Genomic DNA, 14818 nt, shown 5'->3' with positions numbered 1-14818 from the left:
ATTACCAATAACCTAAATGCCCCGCTCGTCCTCCTTCCCAGCACATCCACCACCCCGCACCCTGCAGAGCTCTAGGGTAACCTCCATCCTGACTTCTAAAACAGATTAGCTTTGCCTGTATTGTATGTATAGACACTGAACAGCACAGTATGTACTCTTTTGTGTTTGCCTTCTTTTACTTTGCCTTCTATTTGTGACATTTATCCATGTTTTTGCATGTACGTGGAAATCACTCATTCTCATTGCCCTATAATATCTCTTTTTGTGAAATTTATACCACACAGGATTTATACATCCATTCAACTGTTGATGGGCATGTATGTGGTTTCCAATTTGGGGCCATCTTGAATAACGTACTATGAAAATTTTGCACGTCTTTTTGTGGAAATGTATTTTCAACTCTCTAAGAGCGGAACTGCAGGACCACAGGGTAGGTGGTGTATGTCTAACTTTCCTAGGAACTGTTAAACAGTTTTCCAAAGTGGTTGTACCAATTCACCCTCCCACAGTGCATAAGGCTTCCTATTGCCACACATTTTTACCAACACTTGGTAATTTCCCTTTGTTTCTTTTTTCAGTTTAGCCCTTCTGGTGGGGTTATAGTAGTCTGGCATTGTGTTTGCATCTCCCTGATGACAAATGGAGATCAGTACCCTTCCATATGTTTATTGGACATTCGGATATCATTTTTTGTGAAGTGTCTATTCAAATCTTTTGCCTATTTTTCTATTGGGTTATTATTTCTCTTACTGATTTGTAGTCCTTTATGTATTCATAATATGATATATTGGTCAGACTCATGTATTGAAAATGTCTTCTTCCACTTGGTAGGCTGCCCTTTTAATCTTTTTAAGAGTGTTTTTTGGTGAACAGAAGTTCCTAATTTTAATAAGACTCAATATAAATTTTTTCTTTTTTCTTTGTTTTTTTTTTTTTTGAGGAAGATCAGCCCTGAGCTAACTACTGCCAATCCTCCTCTTTTTGCTGAGGAAGACCGGCCCTGAGCTAACAACCATGCCCATCTTCCTCTACTTTATATGTGGGATGCCTACCACAGCATGGCGTGCCAAGCAGTGCCATGTCCACACCTGGGATCCGAACCGGTGAACCCCAGGCCACCAAGAAGTGGAACATGCGCCACTGGACCAGCCCCTAAATTTTTTTCTTTTACACTTAGTGTTTTTTGTGTCCCTTTAAGAAATTTCTGTTGCAGATGACATGATTTTATATATAGAAAACCCTAAAGAATCCATCAAAACTATTAGAAATAATAAACAAACACAGTCAAGTTGCAGGGTACAAAACCAACATATAAAAATCAGTTGCATTTCTATACACTAACAACAAACTAGCAAAATGAGAAATGAAAACAATCCCATTTACAACTGCAACAAAAAGAGTAAAACACCTAGAAATAAATCTAACCAAGGGGGTGAAAGACTTGTGCACCGAAAACTATAAGACACTGTTGAAAGAAATTGAAGAAGACACATAGAAATGGAAAGATACTCCATGCTCATGGATTGGAAGAATTAACATAGTTAAAATGTCCCTATTACCTAAAGCAATCTACAGTTTCAATGCAATCCCTATCAAAATCGCAATGACATTTTTCATGGAAATAAAACAAAGAATCCTAAAATTTATATGGAGCAACAGAAAACCCCAAATAGGCAAAGCAATCCTGAGAAAAAAGAACAAAGCTGGAGACATCACAATCCCTGACTTCAAAATACACTACAAAGCTATAGTAATCAAAACAGCGTGGTACTGGCAGAAAAACGGACACACAGATCAATGGAACAGAATTGAAAGCCCAGAAATAAACCCACACATCTACGGGCAGCTAGTCTTCGACAAAGGAGCCAAGAATATACAATGGAGAAAGGAAAGTCTCTTCAATAGATAGTGCTGGGGAAACGAGACAGCCACATGCAAAAGAATGAAAGTAGACTACTATCTTACACCATACACGAAAATTAACTCAAAATAGATTAAGACTTGAATGTAAGACCTGAAACCATAAAACTCCTAGATGAAAACACAGGCAGTACGCTCTTTGACATTGGTCTTAGCAGTATCTTTTTGAATATGTCCCCTCAGTTAAGGGAAACAAAAGCAAAAAAACAAATGGGACTACATCAAACTAAAAATTTTCTGCACAGCAAAGGAAATCCATCAACAAACCGAAAAGACAACAGACTGACTGAGAAGGGATATTTGCAAATCATACATCTGATAAGGGGTTAATAGCCATAATAGATAAAAAATTCACACAAGTCAGCAGCAAAAAAAACCCCAAACAACTAAATTAAAAAATGGGCAGAGGATGTGAACAGATATTTTTCCAAAGAAGATATATAGATGATCAATAGGCAAATGAAAAAATGTTCAACATCACTAATTATTAGGAACATGCAAATTAAAAGTATAATGAGATATCACCTCAAGCCCATCAGAATGGCTATTACTAAAAAGACAAGAAATAACAAGTGTTGGAGAGGATGTGGAGAAAAGGGAACCCTTGTACACTGTGGTGGAAATGTAAATTGTTGCAGCCACTGTGGAAAACATTTTGGAGATTCCTCAAAAAATTAAGAGTAGAATATGATCTAGTTATTCCACTTCTGGGTATTTATCCAAAGAATACAAAAACACTAATTCGAAAAGATACATGCACCCCCATGTTCACTGGAGGATTATTCACAATAGCCAAGACATGGAAACAATCTTAGTGCCCATTGACAGATGAATGGATAAAGGAAATGTAGCATATATATACAATGGAATACAGTCATGTGCTGCATAATGACGTTTGGGTCAACAATGGACCACATATAGGACAGGGGTCTCATAAGATTAGTACCATACAGCCTCGGTGTGTAGTATGCTATACTATCTAGGTTTGTGTAAGTGCACTCCATGATGTTTGCACAACAACAAAATCATCTAATGACGCATTTCTCAGGACCTACCCCCATCATTAAGCAACATATGATATACTACTTAGCCATAAAAAAAGATGAAACTTTGCCATTTGTGACAATATGGATGGACCCTGAGGGTACTATACCAACTGAAATAAGTCAGACAGAGAAAGACAAATGTGTATGACTTCACTCATGTGTAGAAGATAAAATAAACAAACACAGAGATAAGGAGAACAGATTAGTGGTTACCAGAGGGGAAGGAGGTGGGGGAGGGCGAAATGTAAAGGGTACATCTGAACGGTAACGGACGGAAACTAGAGTTTTGGTGGTGAACATGATGTAGTGTATAGAAAAGTCAAATTACAATGATGTACATCTGAAACCTATATAATGTTATAAACCAATGTTACCTCAATAAAAAAAAGAAAAAAGAAATCTCTGCCTACTGCAAGGTCAAGAGGATGTTCTCTTGTGCTTTCTTCTAAAAGCTGTCACTGTTTTACCTTTCATACATTTGGAAACAATTGTTTATAAGGCATAAGTAGGTAGCAGTCCAGCACATTTTTTCAATATAGATACTTTACTCAGCACCGTTTTTGAAAGGGTCATCCTTTAACCACTGCATGCCACTGTTATCTTTCTCAAACAATTTGTCTATCATTGAGCCTCATTCTTCTTAATAGCTGTATAGTATTCCACTGTATGCATGTGCCACAAATTACTAAACCCATTTTGAATTGATTGACATTTAGGTTGCTTTCATGCTTTTGCTATAACATTGTAATGAATAATCTTGTCCATGTATCATTCCCCACATGTATTAGTGAGTCTGTCGGACAAACTCATAGAAATGAAATTGCTAAGTCAAAGGCTATGCGCACTTTAAATGTAATCAATATTTGATAGAAGTTTCGATCAATTTTACCAATTCTTTTTTTTTTCCTTTTTCTCCCATAGCCCCCCAGTACATAGTTGTGTATTTTTAGTTGTGGGTCCTTCTAGTTGTGGCATGTGGGATGCCACCTCAGCATGGCTTGATGAGCGGTGCCATGTCCACACCCAGGATTCAAACCCGCGAAACCCCGGGCCACCGAAGTAGAGCGCACGAACTTAACCACTCAGCCACGGGGCCGGCCCCCTTTTTGTTTTTTAAAGATTGGCACCTGAGTTAACATCTGTTGCCAATCTTTTTCTTTTTTTCTTTCTTCTCCCCAAAGCCCCCCAGTACATAGACAGTTGTATATTCTAGTTGTGAGTGCCTCTGGTGAGTTACGTGGGACACTGCCTCAGCATGGCCTGAGGAGTGGTGCCATGTCCCCACCCGGGATCCAAACCAGTGAAACCCTGGGCCACCTAAGAGGAGTGTGTGAACTTAACCACTCCTGCCATGGGGCCAGCCTCTCAATCGATTTTAATTGGATTTTTCAAACCACAATGAACTGCACATACAGTATTATTATAAAACACAGCACATTCGCATTTCAATTACACCAACGATCCTAACATTTTTGAGCCTTAGAATCTTTTTTAAAAACAATAAATGGGGGCTGGTCCAGTGGCGTAGTGGTTGGATTCATGCGCTTCACTAGGATGGCCTGGGGTTCACAAGTTCAGGTCCCTGGTGCAGAACTACACACCACTCCTCGGGCCATGCTGTGGTGGTATCCCACATGCAAAGTGGAGGAAGATTGGCACAGATGTGAGCTCAAGGCCAATCTTCCCCACCAAAAATTTTAAAAAGACAAATTTATAACTATGCTTCTAGTATCCACTGATTGAGAAAAATATATATAACCATGTAAGTTCACAGAACTGTGCACTGGAATCCTGTGAGATGGAAACTAACTAAAACAAATCATGCTGTCACAATTTGAGGAACAGGCTTCTCTGCTTAACACAGTAAAGCGCCAAGGGCACCTGCTATTTGCCCCTGTTCTGAAGGAAGCTCAAAGCCCAGCTGGAGCACCCCAGAAACCAGGTAGATAGACACTGTTGCCGTTCCAGGAGGAGTCTGCTCCAGGAGGAGAATGACAGTGGCTGTCTGCATGAGATGAGGCTGCATCTCCTCCCTAGGGTCAAGCTGTCCTTTCCCAGCGTGGGAACAGAGCAAACAGAGTTGAATCCACCCTGAGAGTAAGGAGCCTTACTCAAACTTGTCCTAGGTCAAGTCTTTGGAATAAGGCATCATCATTTTGTTCAAAATACGGGTCTAAAAAAGTACCAATGTTCTCTCACCTCCAGTCAGTATTATAATCCTTTATGATCAATACATGACCCTTCCATGACCTCTCAACACTTTGTAAGCCAAACTAACATTCATTCTCAAACATGCCTGTAATGTCATGAGAATGTCACACTACTTATTAATTTTGCAGCTGCAATCATGTCATTACCACGGTGCTGAGGATCAAAGACCACTGAGCCCCACAGCAGACCTGAAACCATGTGACCACCTTGGAACCCACAGGGTGACTTCCACTTTGCAGGCTGAAACCTTCAAAACACACTTCCTTCTCAGAACTCTTAAAAAGGGGAAGATGAACAGCAAAGAAAACCATCAACAAAATGAAAAGGCGACCTACCAAATGGGAGAAAATATTTGCAAATCATTATCTGATAAGCGGTTAATATCCAAATTAGATAAAAACCTCATACATCTAAAAGCAAAAAACCAAACAATTCAATTAAAAAATGGGCAGAGATCTGAACAGACATTTTTCCAAAGAAGGCATACAGATGGCCAACAGGTACAAGAAAAGACGCTCAACATCACTAATCATCAGGGAAATGCAAATGAAAACAACAGTGAGACATCACCTCATATCTGTTAGAATGGCTATTAACAAAAAGACAAGAAATAACAAGTATCGGTGAGGAGTGTGCAGTGCTGGTGGGAATGTAAACTGGTACAGCCACTATGGAAAACAATATGGTGGCTCCTCAAAAAATTAAAACTAGAACTATCATATCATCCAGCTGTTCCACGTCTGGGTATTTATCCAAAGGAAACAAAAACACTAACTCAAAAAGATATCTGCACCCCCATGCTCACTTACAATAGCCAAGGCCTGGAAGCAACCTCAGTGTCCACCGATGGATGAGTCAGTAAAGAAAACGTGGTCATATACACAATGGAATATTTTTCAGCCATAAAATAAAAGGAATCCTGCCATTTGCCATAACATGGATGGACCTTATCGCATTATGCTAAGTGAAATAAGTTAGAGAAAGACAAACACTGTATGATCTCACTTGTATGTGGAATCTAAAAAAAAAAAACTGAATTCATAAATACCAAGAAAAGATTGGTGATTAACAGAGGCAGAGGGTAGGGGGTGGGTAGGCAAAAATGGGTGGAGGTCAGAAGGTACAAACTTGCAGTTATAAAATAAAAAGTCCTGGGGGTGGAATGTACAGCATGGTGACTATAGAATCATTATGTTTACACTTGAAACTAATATAATGTTAAATGTCAATTATATCTCAACAAAAAGGGAGGGAGATGATTTAATAGCTGGATCTTATTTATGGCAAAACCTTCATCTGGAAAAAAGCCAGGAAGACACAGGCATTCACCCCTTAGGACTGAGGGGGCAGAACTAACTCGTCGGCCCCTCAAGGAGCTAGGATGAAGAAATCCGCTCTCTCCAGCGTTATAATAAAGAGAAAGGAAGCAGCTGGAAGACAAGTCGAAACACAAATCTGCTACTAGCTGTATCATTTTGGTTAAGTCATTTTATGCCTCTGGGGCATATTTTTCCAATAAAGTGAGGATGTTAGCCAAGAGGTAATGCTTATAGAATCTAGCTCTTAATATTTTATGCTTATATACACAAAAGGGCAAAGCTCTTAGATGTCTATAACCGAGTCTTATGACTTATTCTTATAACTGGTCTCTGGCAGGAACGGCTGGGGAGTGTGAGCCCTGCGGCTCCGGGCTCATAGGAAGTACAAGGTACAGGGCTTCCTGCCGCAGGTACACAGGTAACAAACCAGTCAGCAGGATGCGTTCTTACTCACCATGGCTGAGTCAGCAAAGAGTTATTCCCACGAGGGAATTAATCTCTGCTGTAATTTCCTTCCCTCAACTTCTTTTAAAAGACAAAGAATGGGCACCCTCAGAGAGGGCGTCTTGAGAGTCCAACTACTTCATCTGATACAGACAGTCCCAGACTTTACTCGGGTGTGGAAATGTAAAAGAAAACGGCACAATCCGGAAAGGTGGATCCATGAATATAAAGCCATTCCAACAACCGCAGCTTGGCGATGACACAGAGTTTTGTGAAAGACAAAGAGCACTTTGTCCCTTGCTCGGGAACTGGCTGCCAGCAATTCAGACAATCGTTTGAGTGAGCCCTGATGGCCGGCCCAGGATCTGAGAGGACATGGCCTGAACATCACTTGGAAAAATAAAATTAACACAACCATCCTCTGCTTTCCCTTGCTCACCCACATCTCTGCCTCAAAATTATTTCTTAGCCTGAGCTCAAAAGCAGTTTTTTCGCTTAAAACTAAAACCCCATTATTTCTGAGGTATGCTGGAGGCTACTTATAAACCAATGTCAAGGGACTCCCAAAGGGTTTATCCTATCCTTTAATGTCCACAGAGAGGAGACATATCATGGGTGATTTTACCTATTTGATCAGAATACTATTTGTCCCGCCATTGAAAAATTTAGTGAAGAACAAACTATGTGACCTTAGTCAAGTCCCTGGGCCACAGATATAGGTCAAGTTCAATGAGATTTGATTCCTTACCCCCAGACCCTACTGAGTTGTCTCTTAAAATTTAGATGAGGAGAAACCACAAATCAAGTTTCCGCTAACAAGATGGCAAAAATGACCACCACAAAAAGCCTTCTGTGTATCTGGACAAACCAAAACATGAGTAGCTCCTACCTATCCTTCAAAGCCCCTCGCCAGTACTCTAAATTACTTTCTTTTCCACAGTACTTGTGATCTCTTACCCTTTTTCCTTAATTACTCTGTGTACAGTATATATGTGCTTATTGCTCAGGCATCTCAACTCCTTTTTGGTAACGGAAAGTAACAAACGAATTAAATGCCTTGTTTCTTCCCTTCTATCACATGTTCGCCGCTTTCGCACTCATGGGCTCAACACGACACTAATCCAGTGACTCAGAACTCCTAAACCCTATTCATACTGTGGTCAAGCTTTTGCTTTCCACTTAGCCAATCCTACATCGCACCTTCCTCCACGAAGCCTCCACAAATAATGAAAAACAAAAAAGAAGTAGTAAATTCCTTTGTTCCCCTTCTATGTAATAGTGTCATTTAGGATCTCAATTCCTCTCCCTCCTACAATGTTCACGCAATGCTTTGCTTTAACAATTTATTCAATCTATTTTATCTATTATTTCTATGCTCCCTCTCCTGTTGCTGTGGATTGCATCTCATTGGAAACACGCACAGGGCAGTATATTCCACAGTGTGGGAATGTCCTCGTATGGCAGACATACAAATTCAGGTAGGTGATGAGTTCAGCATTCACTCATTCCTTCATCATTTACAGAGTGCTGACCACGTGCCAGGTACTGTTCACAGGGCTGGGAGACACTGATGAAAAAGATAAAGTTCCTGTCCTCATAACTTTACATTCTGGTATGGTGGACAGACAGTAAACACAAACAAATAAACAAACAGGACAATTATAGATCATGTGAAGAAAACATAGGGAAAAGGACAGACACTGAGAGGCGTGGGTAGGCAGGTGAGGAGGGCAAAGACAGTCCCTTTTTCTGGGGTTCTCAGAAGGATCTCTCTAAGGAGGGATCATTCGAATAGAGATCTGAACAATTCAAGAAATGATTCCATTTTTAATTCTCTTTTTATCTAACCACAGTTGATCCTGATTATTCGCAGTCTGTATCTGCCAGTTCTCCTACTTGCTAAAATTTATCTGTAACCCCCAAATCAACACTCCTGATGCTCTCACGGTCATTTGCAGAGGTTTGCGGAGGGGCAAAAAACGACACAAGTTCCCACTTGAGGTCAAACAAGGCGACACTCTCTCTGCCTTTTTGTTTCAGTTCTCATACCACAAACGAGTGTCCTTTTCAAGGTCTTAAATTTAGTGTCATGTTTTTCTCACTTCGTGCTTTTTGTTAATGATTCGCTACTTAAAGTGGCCCCCAAGCCTAGTGCTCAAGTGCTGTGTAGTGTTCCTAAGCACAAAAAGGTGTGACTTGCCTCGTGGAGAAAGTACTTGTGTTAGACAAGCTTCGTTCAGGCTTGAGTTAGAATGCTGTTGGTTGTGAGTTCAATGTTAGTAAATCAACAATTACACCCAATAAGGTCTTTAAACCTTAAACAGAAACACACATAAAATAAGGGTATGTATTGATCAGTTGACTAAAATGCGACCAGAGGCTCTCGGGACCTGACCGTGCCTTTCCCCCAGGAGCAATGGTTCAGGATTCGCTAAGTCAGGGTTCACGCAGACTTTCTAGAACAGTAACTACCACAAACAACAAGAATCTGCGGTCCATCAAAAAGAAAGTTCCAGCTGGGCATCAGCCTCCTCCCTAATAGAGAAAATGGCTTGACGGGCAACAGTATTGAGCCAGAATCCAGTACGCGGCTGTTTAATTTTTACAGTTGCTTCCTTGTATGGCAAGTGATGCTTGTTCTCCTGTAATGGTGGGAATGTAAAGTTTTCCTTTTCAATAATTGTTTTAAGTAAAAAAAAAAAAAAAAAAGGGGGCAGGCAATATAAAGAAAATATTAAGTAGAAAATAATAGAGAAGGCACATGGATGTGGCAAGACACACAAAGTTGCACACACAAAGGTGCGCAGGACGCGGGACAAGTGATGGGTGAACGACTGAAGTCTGGGAAAGACGTGGAGGAGAGTTTTGGCTTGGGAGTGAGAGTCTATATGGCCATGGATGCAAAATTTATCTTATATGAACTTCAGTTTTCTTATCTGGAAAAGGGGACCATATGTGAGAATTACAGCATCATCTCAATGGTTTAATGAAATGACACGTAAAGCAGCGGCATTGAAACTTCTTGGTGTCGGAAGTGCTCAACACTCTTAAAAGTTAATGAAAACCCCAAAGAGTTTATGTGGGCTACAGCTATCACTACTTATCATATTAGAAATTCAAACTGAGACATTTTAAAAATATTTATTTAATTTAAAATAACCATAATAAGCTCAATATATGTTAGCAGAAATACATATTTTTTTATGAATAAAACTACTTTTCCAAACAAAAACACTCAGAAGAGTGGCATCGTTTTGCATATTTGTAAATCTGTGTAGTGTCTGGCTTCACCTAAGGCAGTTGGATTCTTCATGTGCTTCGGCCTCCAATCTGTTGCAATATCACACTTTGCGGAGCCTCAGGAAACTGTACTGTGCACTCATAAGAGCAGAGCGAAAAGAGCCCAGTGATGTCTCAGTATTGTGACAAAAAAGCTTTAATCTCATGGAGCCCTCAGAATGCCTCCAAGATCCCCAAGTGTACTGAGAACATACTGAAATAAGGGTACGGAAGAGTGCCTGTCCCAGGTAAATTCTTAATAAATACTAATTCTCTATTCCTTTTAATCTTAGCCTCAATGCTGTCAGAACACGAACACATTAGAGTGAGGACTTCTGCAAGTCCTTACAACTGTGTAATACCCAGTGGTGTCTCGTGGAGACAAACGCTCAACTAGTGTTACTACTGTTGTTGCTTATTCTGGTTCTAATTAGCTGTGTGAACTTCAGCCAAGAATTCTTAATCTATGTTCAAATTCAGAGGATCCATGGACTTGAAAAAGGGAAAAAAAATTACATCGCTATTTTCTGACACTCGGCATTTACCTCAGTTACAACTGTAGACAACAGACCGCAGTTGTACTAGCAGTCCCTGTGACAGTACCAACAGAAATCATGGGTATTTTCATATCATAGTATGGTCACTGCAGATACCTTGAAAAATCATACATGCTCACCACTAACTCAAAAGTAGCTAGTAGAACTGCCACTAGATCTTGTTATTTAATGCATTAATAAGGAAGCACATATATTACAGGATCACAAATTTGGAAAAATATCTTGACAGTTGTCTTTCAATATAAATGGTTTCATTTTCAATCCTTCATATTTGACTTCATGCACTGAAAACATTATTCTGAGAAAGAAGTCCACCGGCCTAACCAGATGGCCAAAGGGGTTCATGCAGCCACAAAGGTAACAAGCACCTGTGTTAAGCAATTTACTTCATCGCTTTAGGCACCAGGTTCCTCTTTGAAAGGGAAGTGGACCAGTTACTCTCTGAGACCCTCCCAGCTCTACCGCGCCAACTGCAGGATATGGAACGCGGTGCGGGTGGGGAGCAAGAGCTGGACGCTGGACGGGAACCCACAGCTCCCCTGAGAGCTTTCACAAAGAGCTACAAGAGTCTGGTTCCGGTTTTTACTCCAGCATTTGAGAAGCTACTCCACAAAGTTAAATGCTTTTAGGCTAACTGCGCCTAGCACAGCTAAATAGTTGAAAAGCTAACAATGAAAGTAAATATTCCCCCAATTACACCTTTTATCACATTATAAAAATATATATCACAAATCGCAACAAACAATAATGAATTCTTTTGCAAAGAATCCATCACCAACATAATCTGGGCCTGTTCTTGATATAAATAGCTTGTTTGGGAGCAGACTTCAATGAATCAGAAGACTAATGTGGATATTTATCACTAATGTTTGCTTAAAATCTAAATAAAAGTATTTATACTCATGTCCTCAAACATAAAACACTTAAAACAGAAAAAGAAAGAAGAAAGGAAAAGAAAATAAGAAGGAAAGAGGAAGGAAGAAAGAAAAAAAGTTTTCCATGGCTGTGGGGAAGAGCACTTGTTCCTATAGGGCATTCAGACCCACCCAACGCGAGAGACTGAGCAACAGTGCTGTTTAAGAACTAAGAAAGCCCAGACAAGGGGCCGGCCTGATGGCGCAGCGGTTACGTTCCCACGTTCCGCTTCGCGCCTGGGGTTTGCGGCTTCGAATCCCCGGTGCAGACATGGCACCACTTGTCAAGCCATGCTGTGGCAGGCGTCCCACATATAAAGTAGAGAAGATGGGCATGGATGTTAGCTCAGGGCCAGTCTTCCCCCAGCAAAAAGAGGAGGATTGGCAGCAGTTAGCTCAGGGCTAATCTTCTTCAAAAAAAGAAAAGGAAAAGAAAAGAAAGCCCAGAAGAGACTGCATTTCAGTCCCTGTAGAACAATCTAGGCTATGTCAGGGACAGCCACAGCCAATAGCGGCACCAAGATAAAATAAGGCAGCAGAGACTGCTAGCCTCACCGTGCACAGTTCAATCTGAGATCGAAGCATTACCCTCACACACAGTAGCTGTGAGTCGTTAAAAAAATGGCCATCGCAGGGTTTCCTTCACCCAGAGACAAAAATCTGTCCAGCAGACACTCTGAAGTGACAACAATCCTCAAAAAAGTCCAACAAGCCAATTTTCCCAATCATATTTAAATGAGTCTGTCTGTTCTATGTTTCCTCGTGTCCTCAGCACGTCTCATTTCTCTCCTCGCAAAGGTAAAGACAGACTGAAGGCTCTCACTTTGTCCATCGAACGGAACAAAATAAAACTCATGTTGGAGTGAATGAGACCCTAAAACCTAATGGGGAAAAAACTGCATTGAATCATCGTAGAAATTAGGTCAGTGCCTTAGAATGCCACCCAACACCGAGGACAAGCATTTACCGGACGCAGGCTCTATACCTGGTACACCTGCTGAGTGGCAGGGATACAAAACCATAACGTTCTGATTCACTGAAGCCCAGGATAGGAGGAGAAGTAACGAAATAAGGAATGGCACACTATAGGCACTGCGAGGACGAGAGAGGTGTGACGGTTTGGGAACGTGTGGTGAATACCAAACCTGAAGCAGGCAGTGGCAGTAGACGTGCGCCCTGAGAAAAGCTGGACTGTGGGATGCAGAGGTGGGAGGGGACTCTGACAGGGCACAAACACAAGGGAGCAAAGTCCCAAAGGAGGGACTCTCCACCGCCTACTGCGCAGGAGTGAGAAGGGCGGTGCAGGAGAAGGGCGGGGTCTGCAACGAGGTGGGGGGAGGTGTTAATGAAAGAAGGCGGAGATGAGGTTGTGAAAGGACGTTGAACTGGATTACGGGGACCTTGAAAGCTGGGCTCAGTATAGATTCTACCCTGCAGGCCAAGGAAGGCTTCAAAGCAGGGAGGTGATATGGACAACAGTGTGTTTTAGGAATAAACAAGGGAGATTTATCTCTCAGCTAATCTGTCCTACCAGTGGTCCTTTTGTCAAATCCAGATTAATCAGAATCTATTGTGTCTAATGAAATAAGTGTCACAGATTATATCCTGGGGCAATTTTGCTATCACCTATGCCCTGGAAATGCAAGTCAAATACTTTTCTTGACTCAAGATAAATAGCATGGTAACCTGACTCCAAAAGACAACCTCTCATACCGGCTCCTGTGGCTATGGCAATAAAAACCACGTTTGGAGGATATGTTTGCATTAACTATACCAAAGTCATAATGGTTTTGGAAACAGCCTTTACCCTGTTAAATAAAATTAGAATTGATAACTTTTTAAAAGTAGTAATTGATGATTAGGCATCACTACACACGCTTCAATTTAGTAGTCAGTACTCTGTAAGACTAAAAAATAACGAAGTTGATTCCATCTATTTTAGTGCATTTCACTTCCGTAACTACTGGCTACTTACTGACTGGCACCTGATTAGGAGTCCCCGTCTGAAGCCTCAGGACCAAATCACGACAGGGTGGTCTGGGGCAGGAGAAACACCTACCCATTTCTGAGTTGAAGCCACACCAGGGTGCAAGGATTCTAACAGAAATTTAAGGGAAAAAAGTTATTGGAATAGAGGGAAAACAAGGAATTATATATCTAATTACATACAAACACATATATACATAAAGGATCACAATCTAAGAATAACAGCAAATATGAGAGAGTGAGAGTGTTGGTTTTTTTTTTAACTGACTCAGGGCTAGAGTTGAAAAGCACAGAGACGTTGAGCGTCTCTGAAACTGACCTCGCCGCCAGAAAGCACAGAATAGTCCCGGGACCCTTCCCTTCCCGGTAACCAGAGGGGAGGAAAAACGGGGGCGGGGAAGGGAGGGAAGTGAAAGATTAAGTTACAAACAGGCCAAATGAATGAACCTTAGAGGAAGTGATAAAATTCTCAACACACACAACTGTGTTTATACTAGAGAACCGCTCCGAAGTCGCACTGCCACTGTAATCCCCCCGCGATCGGCAGAGTCTTCCCAAGACCCCAGCAACCTCACTCCTCGAGAGGCGGTGGAAGGAGCAAGGTTCTTCACCTGGGTCAAAACCCCACACGGCCCTGGTTCCGGAACCAAACCAACAGCACGGCGATCCCCCGCACGTCAAGGGGGCTCTAGCGCCGCGGTTACGGACGCCAAGTGCCTGGCGCGGGACCTGTCACGATTTTCTTAATAAAATGTTCTCTTCTTATCCCACGACGGAACTCGGGATTCAGAAGGCAGTCTTAACCCCTCTCCACACATGCTCCGTTAGAGCACGAGTGTCTGCACAACAGCCCAGGGGCAGCCACCCTCGTTCCCAAGCCACACACTTCCTGTCTCTTCCATCACCTCCACACCACAACTTTAGTCTCCAATTCCGTTTACAACTGTCATCAGGATCCCAGTCCCTGCGGGGAAAAGGGGGAGAGCGGCTTTCTAGCCCCTACTCCTCACTTTGGGGCTTCAGAGAGACCCTAGGCAGGGGCAAGGCAGAAAGCACTGGGTCAGCAGGCAGCACTCGCATTCCGCCGACCTCGGCTGGTTACAAACCACTGAATGAACCCGCATGGATGGGGAGGAGGGAGG

General features: G+C 41.8%; 1 protein-coding gene across 2 annotated transcripts in view; it reads right to left on the bottom strand.

The window, feature by feature from the left end:
* DOCK5 (dedicator of cytokinesis 5) overlaps positions 1–14818 on the bottom strand; it is a 202894-nt gene that overhangs the window by 186956 nt on the left and 1120 nt on the right. Inside the window, exon 1 of one of the 2 annotated variants that reach the window (XM_070256397.1) lies at positions 13666–13768. The exons of the other annotated variant lie outside the window; for it this stretch is intronic. Coding sequence (XP_070112498.1) covers positions 13666–13753 — 88 coding nt within the window. The 5' untranslated portion in view covers positions 13754–13768. Of the gene's footprint in view, positions 1–13665; positions 13769–14818 lie in introns of those variants that run through there. 2 annotated transcript variants of the gene reach the window in all.

The sequence above is a fragment of the Equus caballus genome, chromosome 2 (genome assembly GCF_041296265.1).
Source record: "Equus caballus isolate H_3958 breed thoroughbred chromosome 2, TB-T2T, whole genome shotgun sequence".
Lineage (NCBI taxonomy): Eukaryota > Metazoa > Chordata > Mammalia > Perissodactyla > Equidae > Equus > Equus caballus.
Note: the sequence above shows the minus strand (reverse complement) of the source record. Positions and strands in the feature narration are given on the sequence as shown.